The following is a 15,189-nucleotide window of genomic DNA, read 5'->3' as shown; positions in this document are numbered from 1 at the left end:
AATGACTGGAAATCCATAAGAAAGAAATAATTCCTACATCTCACTGTCCATTGAAAAAATCAACTCAAAGTAGATTGTAGACCTGAGCAACCTTGAGGGCAGGCAAAGAGTTCTTCAGCAGAACACAAAGAATACTAACCAAGAAGAAGAGATCTGCATACATTTGCTAAGTCAATAAATTGGACCATTTAATAGCCTCCATTGAAACAAAGAAACCCTTATGAGAGTAAAAAAGCAAGCTGTCCAGTGGGGAGAACATTTGTACACATAAGCTGACCAAGGAGTCACATCTAAAATAGGTAACTCCAAGAATCAATCAGAGAAAGATCGCCCGATAGAACAAATGGGCAAGACTCAGACGTTCCAAGAAAGGGAACGGCATTGGCCAATTGACAGGAGATGGTGTTTGACCTCACCCGCCCTTGGGGGAAGTCACATTGAACCCAGATGAAACCCCACTACACAGGTGCAGAAACGGCTAAGGTGAGAACGGACACCACACAGCACGGGCGAGGGTGTGGCACCAGCAGCTGTTGGGGAGCGCACATCCCTGGATAACTCTGGGGAAAGACAGTGCCTGTTACTGTTGAACAGATGCGTGTGCTTCGACCCAGCAATTCCACTCCCACCCACTTGCCTGCCACAGGCACACACAGGCATGGGCATGACAACGTCACTCAGAAAAGGCCCAGAGACAGCACAGTGGGACCCGAGTTGTCACATGTTCTTAGAGTCAGAGGCCACTCAGCAATCGAGAGGCCACGTCAGGGACCAGCCGCCCTCCAGGGAGAAGTCAGGGTCTCTTCTCCAGGGAAGGAGGTGGGCACAGGGGCTCGGCAGGGGCATGTGGGGGCCTCTGGGATGTCGGTGGTCACGTAAGTCTTGATCTGAGGGGTGGTTGTGTGGATGTGTTCACTTTGGGGTGATTCTGAACGTCATAAACGCATTGTAAACCAAATGTCCCCAAACCCTGGGCTCCTGGACGTTCCCCTGAACCGGCCGCTGTGATGTCTCCACGGCAACCTCAGGCCATCTGAGCTCTCTCACTTCCATATTTAGTCCATTTGCAAACCCTGTTGGCTCCACCTCCAAAATCAACCGAGAAGCCACCTCCACCATGGGCACCTCCCTTGGCAGAGCTGCCATCTCTTGCCCGGGCTGGGTGGCAGCCTCTGATTGGCTTCTCCGCCACCTGCCCCGTCCCATTCACTCACTCTTACTTGTGAACCAGGTCACGTCCTGTCATACCCCCACCCCTCTCGGGCAGAGTCTGAGACTTTCAAGTGGCCCCAGAGGTCGGACAGGGCGCCCCCCGCTTTACTTCCTACTCCATCTCTCTCTAGCCCCGGCACTCATTAGCCGGGAGTCCTAGCCCCAGACTCTTGGGGAATTGCTGTGCGAGCCACATTGGCCCCAGACGGCCATGGCCCTTTGCTCTCTGCAAGGCTTTACCTCCTGTCTGCTGTCCTGGCTGAGCTCATCCTGCCCCCTTTCTGGCTTTCTGACACGTTTTAGAGGTCACTCCGCTTTCCTGTCCCTCTCCCGCACTGGAACCTCAATCGAGACAGGCCTTTGTTTGGGAAGGGGATAAAGACCAGTGCCAGACAGAGCCTGGCCCCACTGCCTGTGTTCTGGGAGTGAGGGGTGGCGGGGTGTTGGGGAAGGTGTGTCCCCGAAGGCCAGCCCTGGGGACCAGCACCGATCTAGGGACCACCAGCCTTCTAGGGCACTAGGTGCCCTGGGGCGAAGCTCTCCCCAGAGTCTCTCTGTCTTGCCCTTGGCAAGAGCTGTGGCTCCAGACACTCAGGGCCATCCTCTGGTTGAGGGGGCAGGGGCTTTGGACCCCCTTCTGCCCTTGCCCTTCCCCCACTGACTTGGGCACCCTTTGCCGAAGCTGCATGCCTGTGCCTTCTGGGGGAGGAGGCCCTCGAGAAGGCTGGCTGCTCTAGCAGGGTGACAGTCGGCGGAGGGAGTGGGGGACTTGCCCCTTCCCAGGTTGGGCTGCTCTTCTCCCACCCCCACCTCAAAGCGCAGGGCGGTGCCTGGCCTGGGCACTGGGGAGGGGAGCACCTGAGGGTGTGGCCAGGGGGAACTGCTACCCTCACGGCATGCAGGACGGGGAGGCAGCGCCCTGCTAAGGTTTTGAGCCGGACTTGGGTTCTGAGAGCCCTGGGTGGGACCCTGTACACCCCCACACATCAGCAGCCCCCTGAGGCCTCCATTTCCTGCTCAGAAGACCGGGGCCATCATAGCACCGCACAGATGGGTGACTGTGTTCCAGGATGGCACAGTTGGCACTGCTGTCCCGGTGACATTAGTAATCGTGCTGGTGCTGCTCTGCAGCAAGTTTGGGTGATCAGGTACGGGGTCTCCCTGCTCGGGGATGGGGAATGTTTCTGAGCCTAAATGCGAGGCAACGTGCCCTCTTAGAGGGCTGCTTCCATGTCCCCCACGAGTCTCCACCCTGCCAGCGCTGGCCTGTTGTGTGGTGTGGCCTCACCTTCAGGCCAAACTGGCTTTGCAGCTCCTCCAGGCCCATCCGGTGGTACAAGGCGATGACGTCGTGTCTCTCCTCCTGGGGTACCGTGGCCTGTGCCGGGGATAGCGGTCACACAGGTGGGTGGCCAGGATGCCCCCTAGGGCTCCTGGCCCACTCCCTGCCTGCCACCAGCCCACCCAGCACCCCCTCACCTTGGCCAGCCACACTGCCTGGGGCTCCTAGCCCACTCCCTGCCTGCTCCCCCCCCACCCTGGCCCTCTAACCTTGGCCAGCTGTGTCTCCAGCTCCAGCACCTGTGCCATGTCCTCCTGCACCAGGCAGCTGTCCCTGGGCAGGTTTGCATCCTCCCGCAGCATGGTGGCCACTGACACCATGAACTGCAGGTAGGCTTCCCGCACCTGGGCCAAAGGACGCTGGATGGAGCTGGGTGGCCTCGGCCACCATGGCCCCCAGGGAGTTCTCTGTGGGGGTGGGGTGGGCGTAGGACATGTGGAAGCCCCCGATGTGTGTCCGCCCACCTTGACCAGCAGGCTCTCGGGCTCACAGAGTGCTGAGTGGGAGCGTCTCAGATGCGTGACCTGTGCCCGAGCCTCTGGACGGGGTACCTACTCTGCAGGGCTGCTCAGGGCTTAAACTGTGTAGCTGCCTATAAGGGTTTGCACAGGTGGGTGCCGGGGCTGTCGGTGCTGGGGTTGGGGTGCTGGGGTTGGGGTGCCAGGGCTAATTTGGGCCTCCCTACCCAGGTGCTCCTCGGCCTGAGTGTCCAGAGTTGGATCCTGAGGAAGTTTGCTCCTCAGGGAGCTGCCTTCCTTGCACTGGGCAGGGCTTCCCCAGTGCAGGCCAATGCTCTGGCCAGGCTCGGCCCATAGCTGCCTGGTCTGAACACATGGCCAGACATGGTGCTTTTGAGACACTCCAGTCCCTCCTGCTCTGGCGTGGTTCTCTCAGCCCCACTGCTCCACCTTTGGCCACAGGGCCCTTCCTCTGGGCTTGGTCATCCTTCAAAGTCTAGTTCATAGCCCACCTCCACCAGGAGGCCCCCTGGATTGTGTCTGGCCCTCTGGGGCATTCATGCCTTATGCCTGTTCACCTCTGCCCTGGTGCTGGATGCCTGTGCCCTCCTCACCTGCTCCCTGTCCTTCCCCACCCTTCCCTGCACCCTGGGCTAGCCCTGGGCCTGCCAGCCTCAAGGTCACCTTGTCCACAGTGGGGGTCCTCATCCCTCCCCTCTCTTGACAGCCCCTTGAGGTGGAGCAGGCTCGGGGCCTGGCTGCCTCCGCTCGGATCTCTAGGGGCCCTCCTGGGAATCCGGTGCTGCAGAGCCTGGGTCTGTACTGACGGGAGGGGGATGACAGTTCTGCCCCATGGGGCTGCTGCTGAGCTGACCTTGTCCCCGGGCCTGGCCCTGGTGTTGAGGGAATGTCCCCCAGGATGGTGGCAAGCAATAGGTCGCGTCTGCACCCGCTGCCCTCAGTGCCGGGCTCAACCTCCACAGGTGCTCACTAACACCAGCTTTGGGGAGGCAAGGCCAGGTAGGCAACAGGAAGGCCAGACCACAGGGTAGGGGGCGATGGGGGGGTCATCTGGCATTGCAATGAGGACCTACCCACCTTCCGGTTGCTGCCGCCGTTGAAGTAGTACTCTCGGGAGGGCATGCCCAAGGTGGGCTGGTCTATCTGGAAACACAGAAGGTGTGACCCTGGGCAAGGGGCCCGGGGTCCCCACAGCCTGGCTGAGGCAGGCTGCAGCCGCCTCCCCACAGGACTGTGCCCCATGGACATGTGCTCTGCCCAGGAGCTGGTGGCGGAGCTCGTGCCGGACCCGGGAGCCCAGACCCTGCCCTGAGTGATGGTGGGGGCGCTGGGCTGGACTGGAGAGGGTGGCAGGGGTGGGGTGGGGAGGGGTTCAGGCTGCCCCGGGCCTCACAGCACCCGCGGCTCCCCTAGAGTGGGGTGCGTATTTGTTTCGTGTGTTTCTCTTTGGCCTCCAGCCCGTGGCCAGCAGTGGCTCCCTGAGGTCAGGCCTCCTGCTCTGGTTCCAGCCCCGCTGTTCAGGAGCCCCCGCCCCTCTGACCAGAGCCGGGTTCCACTGTGGCCACCAGCTCGGCCAGGAGGCCCAACAGAAACTCCAGCAGCAGCAGCTCGTCCCTGGGCCCACGGACGTGGACAGGAGCCAGGAGCCCGGAGCCCAGGCCCTGGGAGACGCTGGAGCTCCGTGTCCGCCTGTCCGTCCCGTCCTCCTGCTGTGCTGCGAGAGCCCCCAGCCAGGCTTGGGGACCCTGCCTACCCCTGCCCACCGGCGCGGCTCGTACATAGATGATGTGCCGGCTGGAGTTCTGGTCGTCGTTCCAGATGAAGAGGTCGATGAGGACGCGCCTGTTGAACTGTGAGTTCATCAGCGCCAGCTGCCGCTCCAGCTCCCACTTGAGTCCTGGGGAGGCAGCGCCCCACACTGGAGACTGGCGGGCCCTGGGGTCCCAGCCCGGCCCCTTGTCAGTGAATCTGGCCTCCAGAGCTAGGAACTAGGGGGCCATAGGGTGGCGAGCTCACCTGTGCGCCTTAGGGGCTGGGGGATATGGGAGACACTTTCCCTAACAGCCCAGGAGCCACAGGCGGGCCCCCAGGTGACTGGAGGGGGTTGGGCACAGCATGGGGTTGTCAGGGCTGCCAGCCACGTGGGTTGCCACTCCTGCCCCTGGGGGAATGGAGCACATGCTCAGAGTGGGGAGCCTTGGGGCCAGGGCCTGAGTGTCGAGTGCTCCTAGGGCCCGAGGAGGGGCACCCCTCTGCAGGGCTGGATGGGACCGGCCATGGGGCACCAACTCCCCAGCATGGAACCTAAACCACCTCCCAGGACCCTGAGGTTGCCCTGGCTGGGTTGGGCCTCTTGGGGCTCCTGAGAGCAGGCAGCTGGGGATGGGGGTGGGGTCCCCTCCTGGAAGGCCTCGGACGAAAGTAGCCCTGGCCGTGGTCCACCTCTGTCTGTCTGTGAGGCTGCTGCCAGGCCCGGCCTTACCTACGGTCTCGTTCCACCTGTCCATGGCCACTGGCCAGCCTCCCACCACCTCCAAGATGTCCAGCAGGGGCTGAGAGCCTCGCTTCTCTATCACACCTGAGGAGGGATGCAGTGGTCACTCTCCCAGCCTCCCTATGGCTCACGTGCCATGACACAGAGCCGTGGGGGCGCTGTTGGCCGGCATCACCGGTCCCTACAGCCCCTGCAGTGCTCGGCGAGAGGCGGCCTCCCAGCCACTGGGCCTTTACACCTGCACCCTCCCATCACAGATCAGCATCTTGGCAGCACTGCAGCGCAGGAGGCAGAGGCTGAGACTGGACACGGGCGTGAAAGGAGACCTGGGGGGCTGAGAAAAGCACGTGAGCCCTGGGGGACAAAGAGGATGACGGGAGGGAGCCCCTGGGGCCTGGGAGCCGGCCAGCAGGCGAGGAGCCTGGGAGAGGAGAGGAGGCTCTGGGCGCAGGCCAAGCCTCGGCGAGGACTCAGGCAGTGGCGGGTGGGCTGGGAGGGGGCACGGGGGAGGCAGGGGAGCCCTGGGGCCTGTGTGTTCTGTGTCTTGGCTCAGCACGGTGGGGCCCCGACAAGCAGGGCTCCTGCAGTCGAAGATTAGGTCAAGGTGGGGACGCGGAGTCACTGCGGGAATAAGTGAAGACCACCCACAGGGCAAAGCAAAGGCTTCAGTGCTGGCACAGCATGGCAGGTGCCCCGTCAGGTCAAAGGCTTGCAGGAGCAGCAGGGCTTCCTAGTGGAAGAGGGGAGGCCCAAGTGGGCCGAGTGGGGGCTGCTGGTCTGGGGATGCTGTGGCGGGCTCACTGGAGGCCGGCCTCCTCTGGGCTTGGCTAGGGTCCTATGCTGGAGGCAGGGACAGACATTCCAGGGGAGGCTGCCGGTGATGAGGCCGGCCCCGGCTGTGTGAGGCCGGATGCCGTGGGGAGCGCCGTCTGACCTCCTGGGCTGCCCACTGGGGATAAAGGGCCGAGTTCCGGGCTGGGCTGCCGGTCCTGAGTCGCGTTCCAGTTTTCCACAGGGTCTGGCCCCTGCCCTTTGTATATTCAGCCTCTCAGGACAAAAATTAAGTAAAGGCGAGGACACAGGAAGTCATCTCCAGCTGAGGGTATTGCCTGGAATGGGGGCCTGGCCTTCCGTTTCCATGGGGAGGAGACAAGCCCAGTGCACCCAAGCAGGGGTCTCACGGAGACGCCCCCTACAGCCAGGGTCCCAGCGAGTTCCACGGTCATGCGGAGGCTCCACAAGACCTCCTGGGCAAAACAGCCAGCCCTGAACCCTGGTGCTCAGAGAAGGAGCTGTCTCTACAGCAGCCACAACCACAGGCTGGGCCTGCAGACCCCCAAGTGGAGGAGTTAAACAGTGCTGGGCCGGGGGTGCTCCAAGCACGTGAATTCCTTTAATGGGAACTGAAACACGGATAATCTGGCCCCCACACCACACACACACATCCACATACATCCACATGCACACACACGCACATATGACACACATATACAGCACACACATAACACGTATACACACATAACACACATACGCACATACACATACACACATATACACATGTGCACAAGTACACACAGCACATATATATACAGTACACATACATACATATAATACACACATACATGCACACACAACATACACATGCACACACAACACACCCACAGAATACACACATATATACATACATGCATATGCACATAATACACATATACATTATACACAATACACAAGTGACATGCACGTAACACACGTGCACACATAATGCACACATATGTACACACTGCATGCATATACATATACACATATACATAATACACATACATGCATACACATGTACCCACATGTACACATGCACAAACCACATATATACATATAGATACATGCATGCACACATATACATATATACACAGACACATATACACATATACATACATAATATGCATACATACATATACACACAACACACATATACACACATAAATGTATAATATGCATGCATGTATATACACATACTCATATACATACAATACACACACACACAGAGGCTGGAACGTGTGGCCTGTGCTGGGGTTGGAGTGTGAGTGAGGCCGCAGGGCAGCTGGCATTACTTTGAGCCTGGACCCCATGGCTGGGAGTGGGACACAGCACATAGACCCTCTGGCATGAGTCCCGAAGGCACCCACTCCTACCCTAGGGGCAGCCATGGGGTCCTGGGGCTGTGCTAGGCTCTGGCAGGGGCAGCCCGCCCCCGTCCCCTGCCTCGGCCCCTTCCTGGTGGCCCCCACTCACTCTGGTTCATGCAGGAGCGGTACAGCGTCCTGGCCTTCTCCACAGCCGGCCGGTCCTTGGCAGTCGAATTCTCCAGCACCGCTGTGGGCGCAGGAAAAGGTTGGACAGAGGCCTGACGAGGCTGCAGGGGCCAGGTCATAGGTCCCTACACCCCTTGCAGTGCTCAGCGAGAGGCGGCCCCCAGCTGCTGGGTCTTTATTCCCTCTCCTCTGTGCCCACCAGACCAAGGAGGAAGCAGAAACAGGGGCGAGACACAGCCAGGATCAACTCTGGCCCAGTGCCGTCCTGTTCGCCGTCACCCCGCTGCACCCCCTGCCGTGCTCTGCCACCTTTGAGGATGACCTCCAGCTCGTCGCGGAGGACGTCAAAGATGCTGTATCTTGAGTTGGTCTCGGGGATCACGTGGCGCCGCAGCCAGCCTCCGCACGCAAACTGGTAGAAGTCGTCACACGGTTCCGTGGTTGGGTCCATGTTCTGGAGGATCCTGGCGGCTGCTCGTCCCCATGGTGTGAAGCAGGGAGAGGGGAGACAGAGAGAGTTGTGGACAGCCCAGAAGCCTGTCTCCCAGTCCAAGACACAGCCCGGTCCCTCGGGAAGGGGCTGCTGTCCATCCAGTTGCAGCTGTGTGCCCAGGGAGAGTTACACCCTCTCTGAGCTGCAAAGAGGGAATCCCCCAACCTGGATTCAGTGCTAGGATTTTCACTTATTTATTTTTAGAGACAGGGTCTCACTCTGCTGCCCAGGCTGGAGTGCAGTGGCGTGATCACAGCTCACTGCAGCCTTGAACTCCTGGGCTTAAGCAATCCTCCCACTTCAGCCTCCTGAGTAGCTGGGATCACAGATGTGTGCCACCTCTCCCGAATGCTTTTTTAAAAAATTTATTTTAGAGACAGGGTCTCGCTGTGTCGCCCAGGCTGGTCTGGAACTCCTGGGCTCAAGCGGTCCACCTCGGCCTCCGGAGTTGCTGGGAATTCAGGCATGAGTTGGCTGGGTTTTCACTTATTAACCACATGACCTTGAACCCCAAACCCTCCAAGACTCATTTGCTCGTCTGTGAATCTGGGAACACCAGCGGTCTGACTTGCAGGCTGAGGCGATGGCTGAGATGGTGCCGGCTCACAGGAGGTGCTCAGCTGGTGGCCCTGCCCTGTGAGCCGGGCCCAGCTCCTGGCTGTCCGCCAGGGCCTTTCTGTTCTGACTCTGCCCCCTGCCCCCTCACTCATCAGTGTGCTTGGTCCCCAGAGGGAGGGACGACTCTTACCACCATGGGGGCTTGTATTCTGCTAGAGGGGCTGGCTTTGCCCCAGGAACCCTGAATGTGCACGGGACAGGGGAGCCCCAGGCTTCCCACTGAACGCTTTCAACTGGGGTAGCTGGGCTGCACTTCTTGATCAAGGACCGTCCCTCAAATTCTGTCCGACTTGTTCTTGGCCACTGCACCCCTGGGGCTGGGGACCTCACGGAAGGCGTGTCCACAGGCCCCCCAGCCCCCAGCATGGGCAGAAAAGCCACAGTCCGGAGCTTCTCCACTATTGGCGCTTTCACAGCATGTTAACAGTTTTTGTCATCTGCAAATAGTGGTACCTGACCCCCAATTTTAAGACAAATTCCTGGGAGAAAATTTGAAGTAAGAAAGTGTGGCTATTCATTGAATCTTTCTTTCTATAAATGTGGACAAAAGCCGCTGGGGTTCTTGGGACGGGATGGCTGTTGCTGCAGGGCCTGGTGGCTGGAGGCTGGGGACTGGGGGCCCAGCAGGTGCCAGATGCAAGAAACACCAGCTCCCCCCCACTCCACAGTGAGTCCGGCCCACCGGCTCCACCGCCCGCCGTGTCTTGGAGTTGCTCTCCTGGGCCTTAGGCGGGGCCTGTGTCAGTGTCAGCCGGGAGCCCCCAGCCCTTGGGCAGGCTGTGGATGGCAAGGGGGCGGGGCTTACCTGCCATCACGCAGCCAGGGGTGGTGCAGACCTCGCTCACCTCTTGGGCCTCTGGGATCCCTGCAGGCAAGGAGCAGCCTGAGCACAGGGAGCCACGGAGAGGGTGGGGCAGGACTGGAGTGGGTGTGGGCGGGGCAAGGTCTGGTGGGTGTGGCATGAGGATGGGCATAGACTGGGTAGGCGGAGCAAGGTCAGGGTGGGTGGAGCATGGGCTGAAGCCAGTAGGGCAAGGCCAGGGTAACCAAAGCATAGGCTGGCGGGGGTGGGGCGTGGCCCTGCACCCCATCTTCCACCCCCATGGGTGGTCCAGCCTGGCAGCCCAAGTCCTCCCCAGGTGGCCCAGGCAGGAGGTCTTCAGTGATAGTGAGCTTCGTTCTTTGTCCTTGACCCCTGCAGGGACCTGGGAGCCCCTTTACACCCTATGCCTCCATGCACCCCCACAGCTGCCCCAGGCCCCAAGGGCTGAAGCCGGCCATTCTGCCCTCTTGCCTTCTGCCCAGCCCACTCTCACCTGCTGCCAGGGCCAGCTCCTCCAGGCAGCCTGCCCCTCTCTGCATGCCCTGCCCCAGCCTGCCCCACCCGTGTGCCAGCTGGTGGAATTGAATGTGCTGAGGCCACGCAGGAGTGGGTGCGGAGTGTCCACAGTGCCCAGTAAGCCTCCTGCGTCTAGCAGGTGCACCCAGCTGAGGTCCCTGCCACTGCCCTCTCCCCATGGCCCTCCTCCAGCACATGAGGGTTGGGCAGAACCCAGCCCCTGCCCCTTCACGGAGTCCCCCCACCTTGGGAGGCCTGCGCCCACCTGCCTGGGGCTGTTTTGGAAGGGAAGGCAAAGGCTACCTCGGGGTTTTCGTTTTACAAAGGTCCTCTCCTCCTGTAAGAAGCACAGCCGGCTAGCAAGGCGTGGCAGCTGCTTCCCTGGGGAGAAACACAGCGCTCAGCTTCGGCCTCCTGCCTGCAGCTCCCTGGGGTGCTGGGGGCCTCCCTGGGTCAGCACGCCATTTTCCCACAGTGCTGGGTGCTCCAGCCCTACCCCTGTAGTGAGGGCTGGTCCCCAAGGCAGCGAGACAGGAGATCCATGGAGTTCACTGCAGGGGCCAGCTTCAATCTATCTCCCGCTGGGCTTGAATGGGGGGTGGTTTGCCCTGCCTTGCCAGCCCCACCCTTTAATTCTCCCTCCACCCACCCCAAGGTCCCCGATGTGCCAGGGCCTAGAGGGGTCCTGAGGTGAGACTTTTCTCTTCCTGACAGCCTCCTCTACCTCAGGATCTTCCTGACCCTGATCAGGCCCACACAAGGTGGCACGCTCCTGGAGTCCCACAGGGCAGGCTCATTTAGAGGGACAGGGCCTTTTCAGAGAGGGTGACTTCCCACTAATGACCCTTGTCCCCAGCCTCTCCACCCTCACTGTCCACTGAAGGTGCCAAGCCACCCTCCCTCCATCTCTCTACTGCCTGCTGGGAGGGGCCTGCCTGGTCAGCATCGGGGGCTCCTGGGTTGGCTGTCAACTGCCTGGAGAGAGGTGTGGGAGAGGAGGGTGGGGTGGAGAGAAGAGGGGACCCCAGGTCCAGAGAGATGACAAGCCAGGCCTGGCTACCCTCAGACCTGGCTTGTGGCCGAATTTCTCCAGCAGTGAGGCACACAGAGGACTGAGTGGAAGGAGGGAACAGGGCTCATTCAGGTCAGGGCTGTTGGCAGGCCTGGAACCTGGCCTAGCCCTGGGCAGAGACTGCAGAGAGGGTGCTAGAAGCCACAGAAATATCAGCTCCTTGGGGGCCTGGCCATTCAAAAAGCCATTAATCCAACACTGGATGATGACTGTGAGCCAGGCCAGATGCTGGAGTTCAGATGTGAACCTAATAGGGCCCATCCCTCAAGGAGCCCCCTGCCCGGTGGAAACAGGGAGAAAGTGCTGCATGCTGCACACACCGAGGCAAAGTGCTGAAGGGCAAGGCTGAGCTTCAGAGCAAAGGAACCCCCCAGGCCAGCAACGGAAAGGAGGTGGTGAGTGCGAGCAGAAGGCAGGGCTGCCCTGTGGCATTTGCCAATTGCAGTAACCCAGAGCTTATGGACCAGAGACTGGACTGTGGACTCCAGAGGGCCTCACCTCAGCTAAAGAGTGGATTCGAGGGACATCACCTCTGACCAAAGTGGTGACAAGGAGGGCAAGGGCTTTCTGCTTCTGATTAGGATGCAGAAAGTTGAAATTGACTGTGGCCCTCACCCTAGCCAGGAGAGCAAGCTGGAGAAGCTACAGCATGGGCACTTTTAGAAACCCACGAGAGCTGAGGACATGGAGAAACCAGCACGAGTCCAATTTCAGGGAAGAATGAGGCCTTCCCAGGAGAGGAGAGGCCTGTGGCTGCTCTGCCTTTGGAGTCAAAGCATGAAGAGGGGCAGATGCACCAGGCAAGGCCATTCAAGCATGGCAGCACATGTCTGTAGTTCCAGCTACTTGGGAGGCTGAGGTGGGAGGACTGCTTGAGCCTGGGAGGTTGAGGCTTCAGTGAGCTGAGATTGCACCACTGCACTCTAGCCTGGGAGACAGACTGAGACCCTGTCTCAAAAAAAAAAAAGCTATGAGCTACATACTGTCTGATTCCAATTATGTGACATTCTGGAAAAACAAAACTTTAGAGAAGAGAGATGTTAAATAGTAGTTGCCAGGAGTTTGGGAAAATGGATGTTGAAGAGGTTGAACAGGTGAAGAACAAGGGAATTTTGGGGGCAAAAAATGACAAATAGTGAATGCATTTGGCAGTGAAACTATTCTGTACGATACTGTGATGGTGAATGGTAACTATTTTGTACGATATTGTGATGGTGAATGGTGAACGCATTTGGCAGTGAAACTATTCTGTACGATATTGTGATGGTGAATGGTGAACGCATTTGTCAAAACCCACAGAATGTTATAGCACAAATAGTAAACCTTATTGTATGCAAATTTAAAAAATTATTTAGACTGTCAGGGGAATCCCAGGATGAAACGCAGAATGAGACTCAAGACAAATGAATAAAACGATCTCACTGAAACGGATAGGGGTATAAAGTGTTGACCTAAGTAACTTTAGAAATGAGTAGAGTCTATGAGACTAAAGGCAAAGGAAGCTGTACATAAGCACTGTACTCTAGTTGATAAAGTTGTCCTTCATGGGATCCCAGCTTAATTCTGAAACCACTACACATGTATATTGGAATGGAAAAAGTAAGTGGATAGCAGGTGGCTGGGCTTATTGCTGCTGCAGTGAGAAGTTACAGACAAGGAAAGGAAGGAAGTTAGAATGGTCCATGTGGTGGTGGAGTGGAGTTGGAGACAACAGTGTGAACTCATTTTTAGCTTAATATAGATGCAGATGGTTGCATAAATACATATTTATAGATATGAGTATCTAGATGGGTTCATGTATACATACATATTCCTTTGTTCTGCCAGGTGAGCTAGACTAGAAGCAACACCAACTGAGGAGTAGCAATAAGCAAAGAATAGGACTCGGCTCTTGGTTTCTGTTTGTTTTTCAGACACCACATTATCCTAGAAGCTCTTGGTTTTTGAAACCATTATCCAATAAAAGAAGCCAGGGCTCCTTAGAAAAATGGTTGATTATACATCTGGGGTAGGAAACATACAAGATGAGCTTGGAGCATGTTGAAATGCCAAAAAGTAAGAAAGTGCTCCCCGCAAAAAACTCACCCCAAATTCATGATAATGGGGATACATCAGAGGGTCATAGAAGCAACTGACAACTCCCAATGGCCAGAGTTGGAACAATTTGAGCAACGCAATATAGTAGTGGATTATAATGCAAAGTGTAAAATGAATATCCGCAAATCATTGAGTAAATAAACAAATCAGGGAGAATAGACGAATCTCTCATACAGAAGAATTCCAAATACTTTAGGTAGATACTCTGCCTCTAAGGATGTGGAGCATAACTCCCCACTCCTCAGGTGTGAGCTGCACACAGTGGCTTCCTTTCAAAGACTGCACTATGAAAAAGAAGAGAAAAAAGTAACTTGCAGTGCAGAAACCAGACACTACCTCTAGCCAGGCAATTAAGGTTAACATCAACAGTGATAAGTCCAGTCACTGAAAGTGTGCACCTGTGACCTGCGGCCTTCCTCTCCAACATGTGTTACCCCAGTCTAATCATGAGAAAACCATTAGGCTAATTCCAATTGAGGATAATTCCACCTGATCAGTAATCCTCAAGACTGTCAAGATCATAAAAAACAAAAACACAAACAAGAAAACAATGAAAGTCTGAGAAACCATCACAGCCAAGAGGAGCCTGAGAAGACATGGTGTTCTTGATATGACCCTGGGACGGTAAGAGGACATGAGGGAAAACAGGGAAATCTGAATTGAGTATGAACTTTAGTTAATAGTAATATTATCACTATTGGTTCACTACTTGTGGCAAATGTATCAGGCTAATGCAAGATGTTCATAATAGGGGAGACTGGGGGTGGGGTATATAGGGATTTCTGTACTATTTTGCAATGCTTCTGTAAACCTAAAATTGTTCTAAATTTTTGAAATATTACTGAAGAAAACCTGAACAGAATATCTTAGACCTGTAGGACAATGTTAAATGGCTTAACATATATATAACTAGAGACCCAGAGAACAATCTTTGAAGAGATACTGACCAATAAATATTTAAAGTTGGTAAAAGATATAAATCTACCCCAAGAAGGGCAGTGTATCCCAAGCTGGGCAAATACAAAGAAAACCATACCCAGCAGCATCACAGTCAAACTGTGGAGGACTAAAGATAAATAGAAATTCAGAATTAAGAATTTCAAGACATACTTAAAAGCAGTCAGTGGGACTGGGCATGGTGGTTCATGCCTGAATCCCAGCACTTTGGGAGGCTGAGGTAGGTGGATTGCTTGAGTCCAGGAGTTGAGACCAGCCTGGGCAACATGGAGAAAACTTACCTCTATAAAAAAATTACAAAACAAAAATTAGCTGGGCATGATGGTGGACATCTGTGGTTCCAGCTATTTGGGAGGCTGAGGTGGGAAGATCGCTTGAGTCTGGGAGGGGGGATGTTTCAGTAAGCTGTGATTATGCCACTGCACCCCAGCCTGGGCAACAGAGTGAGACCCTAGCTCAAAAAAAAAAGCAGTTAGAGGAAAAAAAGACACATTATATTGAGGGGAACAACAGTAAGAATGACGGTGACCTCTTACCAGAAAGAATGAAGGCCAGAAGACAATGGAATGAGCTATTTAAGTGTTTGAAAAAAACAATAATACATTATCAGCTTATAATTCTATACCCAGCAAAAACATATTTCAAAAGTGAAAGTGAAATAAAGACATTTTAGACCAAAGCTGAGAACATTTGTCTCTACCAGATGTGCACCACAACAAATGCTAAAAGGTCTTCACTCAGAAGGGACACGAAACCAGTGGGAAGACCAGATTGGTA

At 56.3% G+C, this 15,189-nt stretch overlaps 2 protein-coding genes across 6 annotated transcripts in view; one reads left to right on the top strand and one right to left on the bottom strand.

The window, feature by feature from the left end:
• The window catches only part of MMEL1 (membrane metalloendopeptidase like 1), a 40,205-nt gene that overhangs the window by 10,786 nt on the left and 14,230 nt on the right, over positions 1-15,189 (bottom strand). For 4 of the 5 annotated variants that reach the window (XM_055261748.2, XM_055261751.2, XM_055261749.2 and 1 more), the window contains 9 exons: positions 10,590-10,667; positions 9,753-9,812; positions 8,146-8,307; positions 7,817-7,897; positions 5,516-5,611; positions 4,812-4,930; positions 4,111-4,176; positions 2,764-2,898; positions 2,501-2,590 (listed from right to left, as the gene is read on the bottom strand). In XM_055261748.2, the coding sequence (XP_055117723.1) occupies positions 2,501-2,590; positions 2,764-2,898; positions 4,111-4,176; positions 4,812-4,930; positions 5,516-5,611; positions 7,817-7,897; positions 8,146-8,307; positions 9,753-9,812; positions 10,590-10,667 (887 nt within the window). The remainder of the gene's footprint in view (positions 1-2,500; positions 2,591-2,763; positions 2,899-4,110; positions 4,177-4,811; positions 4,931-5,515; positions 5,612-7,816; positions 7,898-8,145; positions 8,308-9,752; positions 9,813-10,589; positions 10,668-15,189) is intronic. The other variant, XM_055261750.2, reaches the window with a different exon arrangement.
• Positions 11,588-15,189, top strand: part of ACTRT2 (actin related protein T2) — a 276,283-nt gene continuing 272,681 nt past the window's right edge. The window contains exon 1 of the mRNA XM_055261849.2: positions 11,588-11,599. The gene's annotated coding sequence lies outside the window, so the exon portion shown is untranslated. The remainder of the gene's footprint in view (positions 11,600-15,189) is intronic.

This window comes from Symphalangus syndactylus, chromosome 22 (assembly GCF_028878055.3).
Source record: "Symphalangus syndactylus isolate Jambi chromosome 22, NHGRI_mSymSyn1-v2.1_pri, whole genome shotgun sequence".
NCBI classification, from domain to species: domain Eukaryota; kingdom Metazoa; phylum Chordata; class Mammalia; order Primates; family Hylobatidae; genus Symphalangus; species Symphalangus syndactylus.
The sequence above is the reverse complement of the archived record's forward strand: the minus strand, read 5'-3'. Positions and strand labels throughout refer to the sequence as shown.